At 43.4% G+C, this 19,599-nt stretch overlaps 1 protein-coding gene across 1 annotated transcript; it reads left to right on the forward strand.

The window, feature by feature from the left end:
* The first annotated feature begins 1,062 nt into the window (after positions 1-1,062).
* Positions 1,063-8,965, forward strand: fam8a1a (family with sequence similarity 8 member A1a). Its single transcript, XM_038300296.1, has 5 exons — positions 1,063-1,519; positions 4,845-4,965; positions 5,069-5,192; positions 8,318-8,457; positions 8,547-8,965. Exons 1-5 carry the CDS (start codon positions 1,159-1,161, stop codon positions 8,686-8,688), a joined length of 888 nt encoding a protein of 295 aa, XP_038156224.1. The 5' UTR covers positions 1,063-1,158; the 3' UTR covers positions 8,689-8,965.
* The last annotated feature ends 10,634 nt before the right edge of the window (positions 8,966-19,599 follow it).

A 19,599-nucleotide genomic window follows, 5' to 3' on the forward strand; every position in this document is an offset into this window, starting at 1 on the left:
GGAGAGTGAGGCATGTATATAAAGAGAGTGAAACAGGTGGAAAATTTGGGAATAATAAGGAGCAAAAGTTGGAGCTGATTATGGTGCTAAATGCTGGCTGGGAAGTGACTAAGAGAAATACACAGTGGAGTGGAAGTAATTTGTCCAAAACTAAAACAGAACAAAAACCAATGCATTACAAATTCATATATATCTTTAGTTAAATATAAAAATACAAATATGACCAATTTATGATCTATAGTTTCAGCAGTTGATTGTTTGCCCCACATATTTTCAAGTTAAATCAAAGCTAAGAAGGATTTTTAGGACGTATTTTTTTTTTTTTTGTAACTGGTTGTTTTTTGTGAGGAAATAATAAAACCAAGAACAGCATGTTCAAGAATATTAGGTTCGTTGAAAAGGTATCAAATCTATTTTTTTCCTTGGGGTGTGTTAGGACTTTCTTTCATGAGTAAGTCAGAAGTTAAAAGTATTATTAGAAGAAAGGTTCAAGAAAAATGGCAAAAACAATGGGAAGAAGATATAAAAGGAAGATGGCTTTACAGAATACAAAGGAAGGTTAGGAAAGTTCAAGGGAAAATTGGGAGGAACAGAATACTTAGGACATACAGGACTTAATTGAACATTACAGTTAATAGGAAAACATGAAACAGGAAGTTGCAATATATGTGGGGAATTTCAAACCACAGAACATGTTATGTATAACTGTAGGAAATATCAAAGAAGACAGCTGATAAGGAGTCTTGAAAAGGAAAAAGAGCAGTATTGTCTAATAAATATTTTAAGGAAAAGCACTTACAATTTAGGTTATAGAATTATGTTTCATTTTTTATTGGTAACAGGTTTAGTGAAAAGAATGTATTTTATATATTTATTTTATATTTTATAATATATATTTTTAAATACATATATATATTTTTGAGCATGTTTGTCCTGATCCACACTCCTTACTGGTTGGTGGCGGTAATGCGCCATAAAGTTGTTTGCCAACCGCCAATAAATTCTAGAAGAAGAAGAAGTTAGGACTTTCTTGGAGGTAGCTATAGGTCCCCCTAGCGCCGCTACTGGGTAGCGCCAGTCCAACCGTCAGGTGCAGCAGGGGGCAGACTGAATTGCTTCCTTTCTAATGCGGGTGAACTGGTGGAGCATTTTGTGACTATGGCGAGTGACAGCTGTAACGACGGCTTCGAAATCGATTCTAAGCAGCTCCAAGCTAATGCCACGACTGAGTATTGCTTGAAGTTACAGCGGTGGATGTGGGAGCATTACTGGGGCTATGCTAGCTGGCAGAGCTGGCTGGCTCTGTCCGCCTTTCCTTTTCCTCCGCAGGGCTCCGCCGCCCAGACACTAGCTGCTCGTGCTTCTAGCTCGGTCAGCGGACAACAAGCGTCCGAAACTGTGAGCTGGTACGGTCACCCGTATGCCTTGAGACCCCCTGGGTCCTTCCCTCCGCAGGCGGAGCAGCGCTCAGCCGCGGGTGAGGAGAGGAGGCAGCCGAACGGGAGTCCACCACCGGCAGGTAGGGCTCTCCTCTGCATGGTGCACCGTGCGTGGTTCCTAAAGGCTTCAGATAAGACCTGAATGTAAAGGGAAGCAGGATTAGGAAGAAGTCCAGCTGGTAAACAGGCTTATAGGGATTGTTCTTTGCTCTTTGTTTTCCTCTACGAGTTTTATTTAGATGTGAAGTAGCTTCAGAATAATTAAAGTGCCTTGCAAAATGATTCACACCTAAACTTTTTGCATCCAAACCATCACAGCAATGTAATTAGATGTTATGTGTTTAATGATCATGAAATAAAACTGTGATATGGATTGAAAAAATAACCTGTTCTCACCACAAACTCTGAAACGTGTGGCGTGCATTTTTCCCAGCCCCCTTACAGAGCCGTAGCCAGAAAATTTTAATAAGGGTGGCCAGGCAATAACCAATGGGTGCCCCAAGCGGATAGGTGCCAGAGCCTCAGGGTCAATCTACACTGTTCCAACAGGAAAATGAACAATCACAACATCCATATTTTCTAAATAAAGACAAACTATACTTTCCTGCAGCCTTTGCTAACAAATAGATGCATATATTTAAACATCCATGCTGTCTAAATTAAAGGTGTGGTGGACAAAATTCTTTCAGTTTTGAGTTCTGGCACGAACATCTTATTCATTGTCATTACTAACCTATTTTTATTAATAATCATTCAGCATAATATGTATACCTACATGTACTAATATCTACATTCAATGGATTACTTATTATTAAAGTAGTTATTTATCTCTGATTTCAGTAAAGATTCCTAAATGACTTGCAGAGACATAATTTCCTCTTTACTCCATATAAGACAAGATCTAAAAAGAGCATGAATTCTGTATTTATCTTTAATGTTAGTATATTCATGTGCATAATTAACCACAGGGTTTTTGTTGTCAGGTAATTGTTAACATATAGAAAATTTAAATGTTAAGTAAGTTAGAACATTCCACTTGAGAGTATTACTGCTGTCACCGTCTGTATTAGAGGGAAAAAATGGTAGGGGTGGCCAATGATTGGGTTAGGGTGGCCATGGCCACCCCTCGCCCCCATCTAGCTCCACCCCTGGCCCCTTAGTGTCATACTTTAGTACTGTAGGATCACCTTCCCTGACAATTTCAGTAGCACGTTTTTATTTAAGAAGTTATTATAATACTTTGAGCCATTTAGGCATTTTTTGCTAAATGATACCTCAAACTATAATGGTATGAATAATTTTTAAAGCTATTTTGGACAAAGAAATATGGGAAAGGTTTGTGCTTCTGGTGCTGGGACAGTCATGTTACTGTAAATTGTATAAGTGGAAGGGGATTCCTCTGTCTTCCTCATTATCATTACTTAGATGGTTGGATTAAGGTTTGGATCAAAAAAATCCAGCACAACCTGGGAATCCGATGAAAACGCCTTCTAATGTGTGCACTGCATGCTCTTATTGATCTTTTTTTTTCTAACAGTTCACAAAGAACTATTGAAATTATTTTCAGATTGCACATAAATAGATTCATTAATTCTTGGGGAAAAAGGGAATTACCTTAGGGTTAGGATTGCTGGTAGGTTGGAGGCAAAATTTTGAAGCCATTCAATTGGACTTATAACCACTAATAATTGGCCATTTATTGGGACGATAGCATCCAAAGCGGTTGCAAACAGCCACTAAGTATTTACTGTGTGATCGTAGACAGAATCAAACTGAGGAGGAACCCCATAATATGATGCACAAGTCCTACCTGTTTGAACATTTTTAAACTTCACTGTTACTAACATTAGAAGCAATAAACTATTTTCCCCCTAATTCTATCGTGGCTACAGCAGGCTATGGCAGGTCCTTTTAATATGTATTAGTTTGACTGAATATGTATTTCAGATATCTGAAAAAAAAACATTTTTTTTTTCATCAATATGAACATTTAAAAAAAATTATATTCTTCACATCTAGAATAAACATTCTGAATGTCTAGAAATTAATTTCAGATCTCCATTTTCCTATTGTTACTGATCATGATTTGTATTATTTTGACTATAAAGAAATAATTTTAGATATCATAAATGCATATTCAGTCAGGCTGATGAATGTCAAAACGGCCTGCAGTAGACCATATAAATCTTCTCCTTGGCCACCTTCCTCTAGCCTGGGTGCCATTCCGAACTTAGTCCCGCCCACAACGTTTGAGGTCGGGAAGTTCGGCCTGGCATTGCTCAACAGTAGCGCGAGTATGCTAGCACAATATCTGGCGGGCCAATCAAATCGTCAGGGCGGGCTTTATACGATGATGGACAGATGATCAACAGTAACGTAATCAACCACGTGACCAAAGCGCGCTTGAGTGACAACAACAATGGCTGCTGCTGGAGAGTTGAGGTGTGTAGATTCTGCTATTAGGTCTGTTCTAGAAGATATCGACAGCAAATAATAAATTTTAAAAGAGGAACAGAGAAACGCGATCAAGGCTCATCTTCTTATTCTAGGCGTGCAACTGCACGCTTTGATTTTTGTTGACAACAACTATGCGTCGCTTAACATACGTCACGCACTCCTTTGCTCTTATTGGTTGTAGGTCTATCCAATTGAGTGCAGAGACATTTTTTTTCCTGGTTCGTTAGAAACACGCCCCATAATCACAGCTCTATGGAGCAGTATCAGACTCATATTCTGACTAGAATTGAGTAGGACTACGTCAGGCTAATCTTCCTCTCCTTTGAACCTATTTTTTTTTTTCTAATTTATTTGATGTTTTTCTTACCTTGGATAAAAAAAAAAAAAAAAAAAAAAAAAGGTAAAATTAGAGAAGCTGCAGAAAGGTGTGTTAAACTAGGAATTTGCTTCCTGGCCTGCCCTCTGGGCTGTAAGGGTATCGAAGAACAAGTAAATGTGGCCATATACTACATTAAATTCTAAAATGAAGTTTATGTAGGGATTGAAAAATTTTAGTTTAGGCAACTGGATGTGAAGTTTTCCAGAAGCCGTTTCGCCTCGGATCCAAGACGCTTCTTCAGTTTAACTAATGGTGGGGAGCACTGAGGTTAATGTACTGTAGGTATAACAAAGAAATATGGGAAACATCCTGGTTACACCTACAGGTATTAATCTTAGTGCTTCCACCACTAGTTAGAACTGATGAAGCTTCTGAAAACCTGGAAAACTTCACATCCAGTTGCCTAAGCTGAACTTTTCAACTTTTTTATTTTGTTTTTTTTTCTGTTTTGTATGTTATTTAATTTTTTCCACTTTAATTGTATTGTCAGATTTGTATCTGTGTCATTGTTAACATGGGACAAACCATGAACTGCACAAAGGAAAATAGTTTCTGCATTATATTCACAGGACGAGAGTACACAATCCCCTCGCCTCTCCAGAGGTTCCTGGCAGAGACTGTGGATTTCCTCATCCTGTTCTGTGTGAAGGCCACCATCGTCTTATGGATAATGCATCTCTGTGGAATGAAGTGAGAACCGTCAGTGTGATTAAGAAGCAAAAAGCAATTCAATTAATCATTTCCAACTTTAGTTTCATACCTCATACGAACCAATCGTCTCCTCTTCTTTCAGGGACATTGCCAAGTTCATCACCCACTTCATTATTGAGGAGATCGATGAGAACACATCCATCGAGGACCTGCAGAAAATGATGGTGGTCGCTCTGGTTTACAGGGTGCTGGTCTGTGTCTACGAGGTGGGATACGTTTTTAACTGCCTGATTTGTTGAGTCACTTAAAGTAGAATATTTTTTAGTTGGTGAGTTGTTGTTTTTTTTTTTTTTTTTTTTTTTGTTACTCTTACATTGATTGTTTTTAACATTAATTCATAAATCAGACGATGTCCTTGTCCCTCTACAGTGGCGACAACCCTGGTACATATTGTACAAAACCCTGATCTTTATAATTCACCTGAATAACAAGATGTGAAGTTCATTATGATGGGCAACATAAGATTAGCAGATATCACATTATGTTTATTTATATATGTATATATAATTACATTTTTTAAATGATTACAGTTTTTAATTTTCCCTTTCAGTTTTAAATTTTTTAAATGCAAAATGAGAATAGGTGTTCTAAACGGACTTACTGTAAGTTGACCACAGCGTAATGACTGTCTAGATAATTTTTTTTTTCTTGAAAAAAACTCAAAATCAAATATTGAGGGAAGATGAAGGTTCTTTCCACTACATTCACAAAGAGTTGGTTCATTGCTGCATAAAGCGACTTCTGTGCAACAAAACATCTTGTTCCATAGAGGGTCCATGATGCAACGTTGCATTCAGAATTGCCTTGGATGAAGTCATGCGGGCTGCGTCTGGCGTTGGACGTCTGAGGCTGCGACATTGTTTTCCCACGTGGGGCTGAGCTCTGGGACGTTGAGGCACCTCGGATCAGTCTGGTTCAATCGCACTGGTTTCCTTTGATGTTTTACAATAATCAGAAAATACATTTCTGGCCTAATTTAGGTGCTTCTTAGTTTATTAGAATTTCATTATCAAATATTGAAATTCAGTTTCTAAAAATGCACATTGATTGCTCATTACTAATCCTGATAGCAGGGCACTGAAGCCTGAAGTTTATAAAAGCACAGATGTATACAGGAAAATGGACTATAATGACTTTATTTAATCTTGAGCCACCTGTAAACCAGAGAAGAGGATTGGCTCAACTGTTGGTCTGTTGCTCAGTGACCCAAAGGCTCCCTTTTTCAGATGAAACCACATTTTGCATGCAATTTGGAAAGCAAGGGTGGAGTTGGACGTGTAGATGCAGATACTTCAGGTCCAGTGTAAAGTTTCTACAGTCGGGGATGATTTGTGGAGGCATATTATCTGGTGCTGGTGGTCCGTCTCTGGTTTATCTAAGGTCAGCCCAGCCATTAACTAGGACGTTAGAGAGCACTGTATGTTTCTCCCTGCTGATAGTGTTGTGGAGATGCTCTAGTTAAAACTTTTTTAAAAGAGTTTCTTAAACCTTATGTAAACCCTAACCACAAAACTGAAAGTATATTTAGGTTTATAAACTTCACAGTTACTTTTTTTCAGTGTTGGTTCAGAGACTGCAGCAATAAATACCAGTATCTCTTAAATTATGATTTGTTTTTAAGTTTCCCTCATATAAATAAATGGTTAGTTTTGTATATTTTGATACATTTTTTTCTGTAAAATTGTAACTCATCTAATTTGAAAACATACCCTTGTCCTTGGACAGATTTGAAAAAATGCAACCAAAGTGGTCAGACCCAAGAGACCCTAATAGTACATTCACACCAAACATGTTGTTTGCAGTTGGAGTGAAGGATTCTCATGTTATCTCTATGTAGAGAGGGGATCTGGAGTGAAGCAAAGTGCAACGAAGCTGAGTGAGGCAAATGTAGGGAGGTGATTCGTACGATTTTGGGGATGTTTGTGACATCTGATTACTGCCTGCGAGTGAAGTAGAAAAATCTGAACATTTGTTAATATTCACTTGCAAAATCCTCGCCTCTCCTAACTCTGACACTATTGCTGGCTTCTCAGATGTACCACTGTCCTGCTCCCAGAAAACCTTAGTCTCTACCCCACCTCCAGTGTTTTGTCTTCCCTGTGGACTAATCCGATCTGCCACTGTGCTCCACTGTTCCCCCACAGTTAGCTTCTACAGCTAGCCCTCCTCCGATCTCCTGCTGTGGTTCTATAGTTCCAGAGGCTGACATGGCTAGCAGGCCGGTCATGTTCCTGTTTTTTTTTTTTTCTCTGCTGGTTTTCTCGCCCTGATTTACGTTACTCCAGCCTGAGCTTCAAAATGTCATCTCACCTAATTCTCTGTCGTCCGGATGATTCGTCCTCCAATGTGGAACAGCAGACCCTTGACGTAGGGCGGGGATTGGCGGATAGTGACCGTCATCCAGACCTAGCCTCAGTGTTGGTATTCCCTGTGGTCGCTCCGTCTCTGGGAATCTTTTTCGGCTTTCTGAAGTAAAAAAAACAAAACAAAAAAAAAACACTGCTAGTCGCTTTGTAAATCCATGTCGCCATGATGAGATGAACCCAGAAATCATCAGATTCCATGATGTAGGATGCCTTCGTCCGCCGGGCAAAATTCTTTTGCTGGCCAGGAAAATAGCAAGGCGAGCAAAAGCATTTTCCTGACTTCACCAAAATCACGGCATTCGCCTTCTTCAATTCAGCACCTGCAGTGTTCCAGTGCTGCCCTCTACATATTGATACCATGGAAGTGGAAATTTGCATTTGGTGTGAACGCATCTGAAGACTTAAAGATTTGGAGACTAATATTGCAGAATTACAAGATCTTGTACAAAACACAGGTGTATTAGAATGGTACCACAAACACCTGCATAATTTGTTATTGACTTTTCTTATTTGATGTTGACAATGCTGCATTGTTTAACCTGGTTAAACAAAATGTAAACCCAGACAACTGGCCCAGTGATGCCAGGAAATAGTCTGCCCCTTGTTGTATCACAGTGATGCAGTAATTCCTGCAAAAAGAGTCTACTCCAACTGTTTAGTTATTTATCGTACATAACAAAATTCTGGAGTAGATCCAGATTTCAGTTTTAAAAAAGTAAATTTTATATGCGGATGCTTTTCTAAGTTTATGATGATAATTGTATTATTTGCCAGAAAGATCAGAAATACTGCATTCAAACTGTTACGATGTTACTCTGTGTAGTAACTTATTAGTTAAACTGAATTACTGACATTTCAGTGATCTCCTGACACATATAGATGCACATATAATTGTTTTTTGTCTGGTTATATATTTGGTTTGCATTAAACTTTAAATCTTTGATGCTTTTCTCTTGTTTGACCAGACGGTTTGCATTTGGGGAGCTGGTGGTGCGACTCCAGGAAAGTTCCTGCTGGGTCTGCGGGTGGTGACCTGCGACACCTCCACCATGGTACGACCCAACCGCGTTCTTGTAGTTCCAGCATCCAACGTGTCCCTCTCAGCGTGAGTGATGTCATCTTTAACTTTCATCAAAGTTTCCTTCATTATATGAGATCATCAAAACAATTTCAGATTTTTCCTTACATTCACAGCTCCACGGTGCGGGCACTAAACAAGAACTTCTCCATCACTTTCCTCTTCCCCATCTTCATCACGCTGCTCTTCTTCCAGCACAACAGGACTGTTTACGACATTGTCGCCGGCACCATAGTGGTTAAACGCAGGGGGGGTTGATGGGTTCCCCCATGTCACACACTCCGCATTAGTTACAGAGGGCAATTGTTTAGTTTCTAATAAAAAAACAAATAATTTATTCTAAATGTATATTTTGTTACACTGAAAAGAGACGTGTTTGAACATCACTAAGCAGAAGTTTGACTGCGGTTGTAAAGGACATTGATACAGATATGGTTGCAGAATATTTTTATTAAAATAAAAAACTGACTGCACTGAGAAGATTTCAGTTTCCTTATAAGTTATGTAAAAAGAATAATTTATTTGCCTCCATAAAGGGGGAAAAAAATGTGTACATCTGCTTTATCGCTCTTACATATACAATATGGATGTGCTATTTTTTTAAAACCGTTTTTTTTTAAAGCCAATTTAATCAATCTCAAACCTTAAATAATACCTCTCCATCCAATCGTTTAATATAGTGTTTATTGCCTCTATAGAACTATTTTTCTATATAAAAGAGAGCTGAATATTAAGACTTTTGCACTAAACTATATTGTAGATGAGCCAAACTTGGGGAGCCTATAGATGGGCAGAAAAATCATCAATGCGATCTAAGTTCAATGCTCATGAGTGTGGATCCTTTGAGAGGCGCCAAATTAAGGAAACCATTTTTACTTTGGGCTAAAAGCATACAAAAAAAATGCTAAATATCTGCATGCAAAATTCCACATATTGCACATATCTTTGTTTGTTTTTTTATGTCAAATTCTTTCTTTTTGAGCAGGTTGTTTTGATTGGAGCTGTTTGTTCGACCTCTGAAGTATTATTTAACTTGTTTCAGAAAAGCTGTATAGAGAAGAGCAGTAATGTTATTTTTCTCTCTTTTTTTTTTAGTTAGATTAATTTTTTCATATTGTGCTTTTAGAAACTGTGTAAAAGAAGATGCTAAATAACTTGGTTATATTTTTCTTTTTTTCCTGTTCTTGAAATCAGTAATATATCATTATTAATGTTATATTCTATAGTTTTGTTAAAATGAAAACAGAAAATGTATGTTCTTTATGGTTAAGGTGACTTTTACGTTATGCACATTTCATACATACATAAAAAAAAAAAATTTTGTGACTAAGGGCAAATTTTTAGCATTGATGCAATATTTTAAGTATAAAATGTCTTTATGTAGCCAATGTGAAGCTATTCTGGTATTAAAGGACTATGCATTCTCTAAAGATGTTTATTTCTTTGCATTGGTTCATGAATGCTTTCTGTTTTACTTGTGCATATGTGAGACTTCAGATAAAATAATACCTTTAGGAAAAACAAGAAACAGCTGACACATGTTAGCTAGTGGATTTGAAATGTCTATTCTACCGTGCATTTGTTAAATGAACCTTAATGTTGGTGGTTAATAAGAATAGAATTACAGAGGGACTTTAACCTGACTGAACTGAATAACAAGAGGACTGTTTTATGAAATCCACTGAGAAAAGCCAGACTTGGAAGCTCAATTTTGGCTCAACTTGGGTCAAACTTATTGAGCTGTGTTAATAATCACTAATGCAAGAAGAGTTCAACTAATCAGTGTAAGTGTGCACATATGCAGAGTTAATTGAAGAAACAATGGCAAGAAGTGAGAACGCTCACCTTCACTAGACACATTTCACAAAAACACATTTCATCAGCAGAAAGCTCTCAGTTCTTTTTCATAATATTCACTCGGTGTCTCGCTATGGGATGCAGCCTCCTGCAGCCCTGATAGAAGCATTTATCTCAATCTGCCAATCCTGATTGGCCGGTGAAAGTGCCCGTCTTACGCCACGCCCCGTAGCTCCGACTACTAAAGCGTGTGCGGATCACGGCACTCCAATTCAAAACCTCTTCTCACCTGAGAGCTTATCTCGCGTCGGAGCCTTCTGAAGCTTAACTGCCCACAGACGGACCTTGCTAGTTTCCGTCGCCGGACGCTAGCACTGCTCTGGCTTCTGCCCTGTCCGCTCACTCCAGACCGGACCGGTATCCTTTTTGTTCTCTTCACGGCGGAATCCCTCTCGGCTCCCCTCCGCGGACGCTCGAGTCGGACGAGCATTTAGCACACCAGCTACTTTCTCGACCCCACCACGCTAGCACTACGCCAGGTTGGCCCTCGAGATTCCCGGCTCCTGTGGACACTGCAAAGTGTTCACGGTTAGATCCTCAGACGCAGGCTAGCCCGCCAGGTTAGCATCTCGGACTGTGATCCATTCATCCCCACCGCCGCCCAAGGTGCAGCCGCGGAGGAGGACGTGGACACAGCTGGGGAAGCTCCGGAGACTGACTACGACTGGGGTGCCCAGTGCGAGCAGCTCCATGCCCCCCCGTTTCCCGAGGAAGACGTGCTGGAAGTCAGCCCCATGGAGGAGGATGACGACACCTCGTTCCTCATATCAGAGGACGAGTAAGAGGATGACACCTTCATGGCCCCAACACAGCCTGAAAAGCCAAAACCGCCGAGCCCTTCCACCAAGGAAGACAGGGGAGCGAGCTCACCAGCTCCCTCCCTCCATGTAGACCTGCTCGACGTGTGCAAACGTGCGGCAGAGAAGCTGGAGATCCCCTGGCCGGTCGCAATAGCGGAGCCCACCTGGTCCCGCTACGAAGGCAAACGGCTTCCCCTGGCACGAAATGCGGTGAAGCAGCTTCTTCCTGTCTTCCCCGAGTTGCTGACTGAGCTCTCCAAAACATGGACTAACTGCCCATACAGCAACAGGAGCCCTATTTCGGGCGCAGCATCCCTCGATTGCGAGGCGATGGACGCCCACGGCCTCCTCTCCATGCCTCCGGTGGAAGTCCCGGTAGCTGCGCACCTCTGCCCAGGCAGCGTGAGCCAGCTGTCTGCGGCTTCCCCCAGGCGGCCGACGCTGCCAGCTAAGCCCGAGCGGTTTCAGTCTGCGCTGACCGAAAGGGCATACAAAGCAGCAGCCCTCTCGGCCAGAGCCCTCAGCGCCCTATCCATCCTCACTGCCTACCAAGCGGAGTTGTTTGGCGCGTCCGCTGAGGAGCAAGATCCGGACGCGTGGGAGGAGATGGCGGTCATTGCAGATCTGTCTCTCCGTATCCAACGTGTCTCGGTCCAGGCCACGGGGAAGGTGATGGCAACCCTCGTCGTCCAGGAGCGAGCGCGATAGCTCAGTCTCGCTAACCTGACCGACAGGGAGCGGGATGACATCCTGGATATGCCGATCGTCCCTGAAGGCATCTTCGGCTCTGCATTGGCCACAATGCAGCAAAGATGCGAGGCAAAGAAGGTCAACGAGGCCCTCAAACTTTGTCTCCCTCGCAAAGCCCCAGCGCCTTCACCTCCAGTGCAGCGCAAAACCTTTGCGCAAGCAGCCTCCCAGCCGCCCCATTTTAAAATACCGAGACGGCCACCACCGCCAGGTCCGCCCCCTCCGATGAGGAAGGAGCGCAGAGCCGGCTGGCAGGGAAAACCTGTCTCCCCGACCGCTGTGCCGCCGCCGCCCACAGCCGCCGCGACCTCGGTCCCACAGGCGAGGAAGAAAAAGAGAGCGGCCTGACAGCCGCCAGTTCCTCAGTTGGTGCAGCCTGCTGTTCCCCGTTGCGCAGGCCAACCGTTTTGGCTTGTTTGTGCGCGCCCCGCACCACCGTTGCCCATCCCAGAGCCGGTCTGCGAGGAGAGGGACATCGCCCCGGAGGTTTGCGCGGTCGCGCCCCGAGCGGAATGTCCACAAGCACTGTCACACACCCTTGTTCAAAGAATAAATGGTGTCAAAATAAAAATAATAAATCTGTCACAGCCAGGCCACGAGCCGAGGGTGCAGATAATAAAAAAAGCCAAAACAGACAATGCTCTCTCCATAAGCAGGGTGGCCCCTCAGCCCCCTGCAGCTCTGCTCCCGGGACGGGCACCGCCGTCCCCGCTGAGCAGAGCGGAGCGCCCCACCGTACCTCTGGTGGTGCCCGAGAATCATTTCTCGGTTCTACCACAGGGGGGCGTGGGGCAGGAGCCGCAATATGTTCCCCCGCTTTCTCTCAGATGGGAAAGCTGGAGAGCAGCAGCAGCTCCACCGTGGGTGTTGCGCACAATTTCCCGGGGATACAGGCTTCAATTCGCCACTGTCCCTCCCCGCTTCTCCGGCGTAATACACTCACATGCACAGGGAGAATCAGCTCGAGTTTTACGGGAGGAAATTCTCTCTCTGATAGACAAACGAGCGGTTTCTGTCGTATCTCCCGAACAGGGTCTGTCAGGGATTTATTCCAGATACTTCCTCGTCCCCAAACGGGGGTGGGGGGGGGGGGGGGGGGGGGGGGGGGGGGGGGGGAGGAATCCGCCCTATTCTGGACTTAAGAGCCCTGAACAAATTCCTGCGGAAATACAAGTTCAGGATGCTGACACATGCAGCACTGCTGCGTCTAGTAAGACCGAACGACTGGTTTTCGTCCGTGGATCTGAAAGACGCGTATTTCCACATTCCCATTTATCCCCCTCACAGACAATATCTCCGATTTGCCTTTCAAGGGGTGTGTTACGAATACCGTGTTCTACCATTCGGTCTGTCTCTCAGCCCGAGGGTTTTCATACGGTGCACAGAGGCCGCGGTAGCTCCGCTCAGACGCCGGGGGATACGTCTGGCCACGTATTTGGACGACTGGCTCCTGTTAGCGCAGTCAGAACAGGAAGCCAGGGTTCACACACACATTGTCACAGCACACCTGATGGATTTGGGTTTTGTGATAAATATGGAGAAAAGCCTCCTATCTCCAACGCAGGAGATATGCTTTCTGGGATTATCCCTGCGCTCTGTTCCGTTCATAGCTCGCCTGTCAGAGGAAAGAGTGACGACTTTCAGAGCGTGCCTTGCACATTTCCGTCTGCACAGGTCTGTCCAGTTCAGACTGTGCCTTCGGTTGCTGGGTCTGATGGCCTTAGCCATCCTCGTGATTCGCCTCGGCCGCCTTCACATGCGGGACTTTCAGCGCTGGGTCGCTTCGCTCCGAATGGATCCCGTGCGTCATGGCGCACGGCGGATAACGGTCACAGCGGACTGTATAACAGCTCTGCGCTGTTGGCGAGCCCCGTCCTTCCTGACCCAAGGGGTGCCTATGGGCACCGTCTCGTCCAGGAAAGTGGTAACCACGGATGCCAGCCTATCAGGCTGGGGCGGCATTCATGAGGGCAGGTCTGTGAGGGGTCGCTGGAGCCAGGCTCTCCAGCACCTTCACATAAACTTTCTCGAACTTTCGGCGGTGCTTCTTTCTCTGAGACACTTCCTCCCGTTCCTCTCGGGTCACCATGTCCTGGTGAGGACAGACAACACGACAACAGTGGCGTATATCAACCGCCAAGGGGGCCTGCGCTCCCATACGTTGCACGATCTGGCGCGCGACCTGATTCTCTGGAGCAGTGCCCACTTTCTCTCCCTGAGGGCGACGCACGTCCCGGGAGACTTAAACACGGGTGCGGACCTGCAGTCCAGAGGCGCGCCGGTGTACGGGGAATGGACGCTGCACCCGCAGGTCGTGGAGCAGATATGGGCGAGCTGTTCTTCTCTCTGAGCACTCTGAATGCCCCTCTGGGCGTAGACGCACTAGCGCACGCTTGGCCGCACGAGCTGCTATACTCGTTTCCACTGCTGGCTCTGATACCCCCCACTCTCGCCAGGGTGAGGGCATTCAATCACAAACTGATCCTGATAGCTCCGCACTGGCCAGCACAACACTGGCTGGCGGAGATATTCCAGATGCTGTGCGCCCAGCCTTGGGAGCTGCCGCTGCGCAGGGACCTGCTCTCGCAGGGCGCGGGGACAGTGTTCCACCCACACCCGGAGCGACTGCAGCTGTGGGCCTGGCCCGTGAGTGGCTTAATTTAATCACTGCTGGGCTCCCTCAGAGTGTAATTAATACTATCCAAAACACCAGAGCTCCCTCCACTAGGAATCTATATGGCTCCAAGTGGGGACTGTTTGAGTGGTGGTTTCTTGAACGGGACTACGTTCCCTTTCAGTGTTCTGTACCAGCGATTCTGTCGTTTTTACAGGAACTGATTGATAAAGGAAAAGCTTTTTCCACGGTTAAGGTTTATCTGGCAGCTATAGCAGCATGCCATATAGGATTTGGAGACAAAACGGCGAGCCAACACCCTTTGGTTTGTCGGTTTATGAAGGGCGCCCGCAGGCTTCTCCCCGTCTCCAGACCTTTGCTGCCTCCGTGGGATTTGTCGGTGGTTCTGGAGGGGCTCAAGGGACCCCCATTTGAACCGTTGTTGGGGTCCAGTCTTAAACATCTGTCTCTCAAGACAGTGCTGTTACTGGCTCTGGCCTCTGCGAAACGAGTCAGCGACATTCATGCGCTTTCTGTGAACCCCGCATGTACCCAGTTCGACCCAGAGTACACGCGTATGGTTCTAAAGCCCAACCCGGCCTTTGTTCCTAAAGTGGTTGGTTCTTGTTCACCGATCGAGCTAGCGGCGTTCGCCGATTCCCCAGGTGAACAGCGAGCGCACATGCTGTGCCCTGTTCGAGCCGTGCGCTCTTATATGGACAGGACGCAGAGCTTCAGGAGGAGTGATCAGCTCTTTGTCTCCTGAGCTTTGGCGTATGGAAGCAGGGGTCTGCAGCCCCCGGCGGGTCTGCGTGCACACTCTACCCGTGGGATGGCTGCGTCCTGGGCTTTATTTCGGGGAGTGTCCGTTCAGGACATTTGTTCAGCGGCGAGTTGGTCTTCGCCTCTGACTTTTGTCCGGTTCTATATGCTTGACGTGTCTGGACCGTGCGTGGCCAGTGCGGTCCTAGAGTCATAACTGACCTTGCGGACCTTCCCCATCGGCCGGTTTCTTGTTCGATAAGCTGTCTGGCAATACGGGAGCTACCATATCCCATAGCGAGACACCGAGTGAATATTATGAAAAAGAACGTTTGGTTATCTAACATAACCCCAGTTCTTAGAATAATATGAGCGAGGTGTCTCGCCAGACGACCCTTCTTGCAGGGCGGCGAGAAGAGGTTTGCTTGTTGAATTGGAGTGCCGTGATCCGCACACGGTTTAGTAGTCGGAGCTACGGGGCGTGGCGTAAGACGGGCACTTTCACCGGCCAATCAGGATTGGCAGATTGAGATAAATGCTTCTATCAGGGCTGCAGGAGACTGCATCCCATAGCGAGACACCTCGCTCATATTATTCTAAGAACTGGGGTTATGTTAGATAACCAAACGTTTCAGAAAATTGGTTCAAAAATGAAAAGGGAACACAGGCCAAAAGATTTAACTGGTAAATCAACGCTTTTATCATACACATCATTTCAGATAAATCAAAATTAAATGCGATATTAAACCAGTCAGTTTTGACACTTAATAAATAAATGTTAGCCTAAAGTATCATGACAAAAATGTTAATGATTTTAGTGAAATTTCAGTCAAATTCTTCTTTCCAATCTTTCTTGTCGTCTAGTTTTAGTCTGGAGATATTAGTCATAATTTTAGTCACAAACATCTTTTAATTAGGATTTAGTCATATTTTATCCCTAAAACACCTTTTCCCCCAACATATATCTTCCACTTGCAATGTCTGCTGTGAGATACGCACTGTCGAACAGTGAAAACTAGGTATAATAATCTAATTTAAAATGGTAGCTCTGATAACTTTTTATTTTAACAAGGCAGCAAAAAGATTCAGCCACTTGAGATCATGTTCAATGAATTTATAAATAATTACTTTGGTGATTCATAGTTTATATCTTGTTGCCACATTGATATCATCATAAATTTGGACCAAATAGTGGTTCTAAAACCGTTCCTGTCACTTATGCCGACTCCATTTCATACCCCCTGGTGTTGGATTCAACAAAATAAGATATGCTTAGAACTTTGTTTGCTCTGAACATGATCTAGAGCAGGCTAACCCAAAAGACACCAAAATAAACCAGACTTGGTAAACTAAGCCATACGTCACTCTGGAGTAGAGGAGATGTTGGACACTGGTACCTTAGCTCAATGATAACAGTAGTGTCTGTATAGTGTGCCCTAAACTCTGCAGACATGTGCTCCTTTATTTTCTCCACTGTTGCAGAATATAAGGAAAATACGTCATTGATGGATTTGGCACCAGCCGTGTTTCTCCAAATTGTATCTCTTCTTCTATAACTAATGTATATATCTTTTTTCCTGTATATTATATATGTATGTTTATATATATATGTATGTATGTATATATATAATATATACATATATATACATACATATATATTTTTTTTATTTTTTTTATTTATTTTTTTGGTTTGTTTTGTTTTTTTTCCAAAAAAAAAATGTTTTTCCATATTTTTTAAAGTTGCACCTTTATATCAGCACCACATGGGGGCAGCACATATCAGGCTAAATGTATTATAATTTAATAAATGTATGTTCAAACCTGTATAATGACATTACAATCTCTTTCTGTGTCAGGCATCACTTGCAGGACTGCTTCAAATATAATATCTGGTTCTGTGTAACAAAGACTTATATATATATATAACTTTTATAGTTTTGGTTTTGCTATTTTTTATTAATTTTTTTAATCCACAAAGCGTTTAGTAGAGGAATCACTGAAATGTATCTTGAGATATCATAGAGCTGATGGATTATCTTTGTGTGGTCAACATATCCTTTGATTACATTTTGGACCGTTATATTGCCTTGCTAAAGTATTTGTTCTCAAACCTTTTGTTTTGTTTTTATTAAATTACAGCCACAACGTTTAGTGTTATTTGTAGGCTAACTTTACACTATTTCAGCTCAATTTGAATGAGGTTAATGTCACTAAAGGTACATTTCTTTACCACTTTGAGATGCTAACAGGGTTTCTGCTGGTATCTTTTTTAGCTCTACAAGTCTTCATGAAAACACCAGCTTCTCTGTCCTTGTTGCAGAAAATCATTCCCACAGCATGATGCCTCCACCACCATGTTTTACATTTCATAATGTATTCATATTTTAGGGGGGTATTCACTTACAGTGAGATCTATGCACTACTTTTTCTAATCCAATCACATACAATAACTTTAAAAAATTACGCTTGTTTGTCACGTAACAAAATTTAGTCCCAAACCTATGCAAGGCACTGGATATTTTAAACTGAATCTTTTCTCTGTGTTAAATTTAGTTGAAGTTCGGTTAGCACTGAAATTTATAACAAATCCCAGAGAACTAAAAGTTTCCACTTTTATTTGTTTCAAATTAACAATCCACTGCAACTGCTCCAGAGGCTGTTTTATCCTTATTCTTCTGATGCAACACATCTGAAGCTTTTCAGCAACTTTCTTATGATTAAAGTGTTGGGTTTCTTTTCATTTTTTTACTAAATAGGTTAAAACCATGAGCTTTTCATTGTCATTCATTCACTATTTAAAAGTAGGCATCTAAATAGAAAATGATATACACTATATTGCCAAAAGTATTTGCTCACCTGCCTTGACTCACATATGAGCTTAAGTGACATCCCGTTCCTAATCCATAGGGTTCAATATGACGTCGGTCCACCCTTTGCAGCTAGAACAGCTTCAACTCTTCTGGGAAGGCTGTCCACAAGGTTTAGGAGTGTGTTTATGGGAATTTTTGACCATTCTTCCAGAAGCGCATTTGTGAGGTCGCACACTGATGTTGGACGAGAAGGCCTGGCTCTCAGTCTCCGCTCTAATTCATCCCAAAGGTGTTCTATCGGGTTGAGGTCAGGACTCTGTGCAGGCCAGTCAAGTTCATCCACACCAGACTCTGTCATCCATGTCTTTATGGACCTTGCTTTGTGCACTGGTGCACAGTCATGTTGGAAGAGGAAGGGGCCAGCTCCAAACTGTTCCCACAAAGTTGGGAGCATGGAATTGTCCAAAATGTCTTGGTATGCTGAAGCATTCAGAGTTCCTTTCACTGGAACTAAGGGGCCAAGCCCAGCTCCTGAAAAACAACCCCACACCATAATCCCCCCTCCACCAAACTTTACACTTGGCACAATGCAGTCAGACAAGTACCGTTCTCCTGGCAACCGCCAAACCCAGACCCGTCCATCAGATTGCCAGATGGAGAAGCGCGATTCGTCACTCCAGAGAACGCGTCTCCACTGCTCTAGAGTCCAGTGGCGGCGTGCTTTACACCACCGCATCCGACGCTTTGCATTGCACTTGGTGATGTATGGCTTGGATGCAGCTGCTCGACCATGGAAACCCATTCCATGAAGCTCTCTGCGCACTGTTCTTGAGCTAATCTGAAGGCCACATGAAGTTTGGAGGTCTGTAGTGATTGACTCTGCAGAAAGTTGGCGACCTCTTCGCACTATGCGCGTCAGCATCCGCTGACCCCGCTCCGTCAGTTTACGTGACCTGTCGTTCCCAAACACTTCCATTTTCTTATAATACAGCTGACAGTTGACTGTGGAATATTTAGGAGCGAGGAAATTTCACGACTGGATTTGTTGCACAGGTGGCATCCTATCACAGTTCCACGCTGGAATTCACTGAGCTCCTGAGAGCGACCCATTCTTTCACAAATGTTTGTAAAAACAGTCTGCATGCCTAGGTGCTTGAATTTATACACCTGTGGCCATGGAAGTGATTGGAACACCTGATTCCAATAATTTGGATGGGTGAGCAAATACTTTTGGCAATATAGTGTATGTCCATGACCATGTGTCATGGTGTTTGTGTTACTTAATACGTTAATTATTTAATTCATAATCCAATAAATGTTTACTCCTGAATCCTTCTCTCTTTTTCTTTTTACCAAGGAATTGTTTTCCTTAGTCCCTTAATCCTGTGGAGTTACATTTCTCTGAGCTGTGTCAAATTAGCCTGAAGCTTATTTTTACATTAGGATCCCAGTAGGAAGACGTAAAGGCTTGTTGGGCTTTCTCTAGAATTGTTGTAGTTAAAGAGCAAGCATATTTCAACTGAGCTGTAATCAGTCTCTTACTGCTCTTCTCCAGCATGCACAAGAATAATAAAAG

The sequence above is a fragment of the Cyprinodon tularosa genome, unplaced genomic scaffold (genome assembly GCF_016077235.1).
Source record: "Cyprinodon tularosa strain WSP-4 unplaced genomic scaffold, ASM1607723v1 ctg446, whole genome shotgun sequence".
NCBI lineage: Eukaryota > Metazoa > Chordata > Actinopteri > Cyprinodontiformes > Cyprinodontidae > Cyprinodon > Cyprinodon tularosa.

Excerpts from the sequence above, each read along its gene's own strand:
- fam8a1a (XM_038300296.1), top strand. The coding sequence starts at position 1,159 with ATGGCGAGTGACAGCTGTAACGACGGCTTCGAAATCGATTCTAAGCAG. Across the intron at positions 5,193-8,317 it reads TGCTGGTCTGTGTCTACGAG|ACGGTTTGCATTTGGGGAGC; the intron begins GTGGGATACGTT and ends TTGTTTGACCAG. Across the intron at positions 8,458-8,546 it reads TCCAACGTGTCCCTCTCAGC|CTCCACGGTGCGGGCACTAA; the intron begins GTGAGTGATGTC and ends TTACATTCACAG.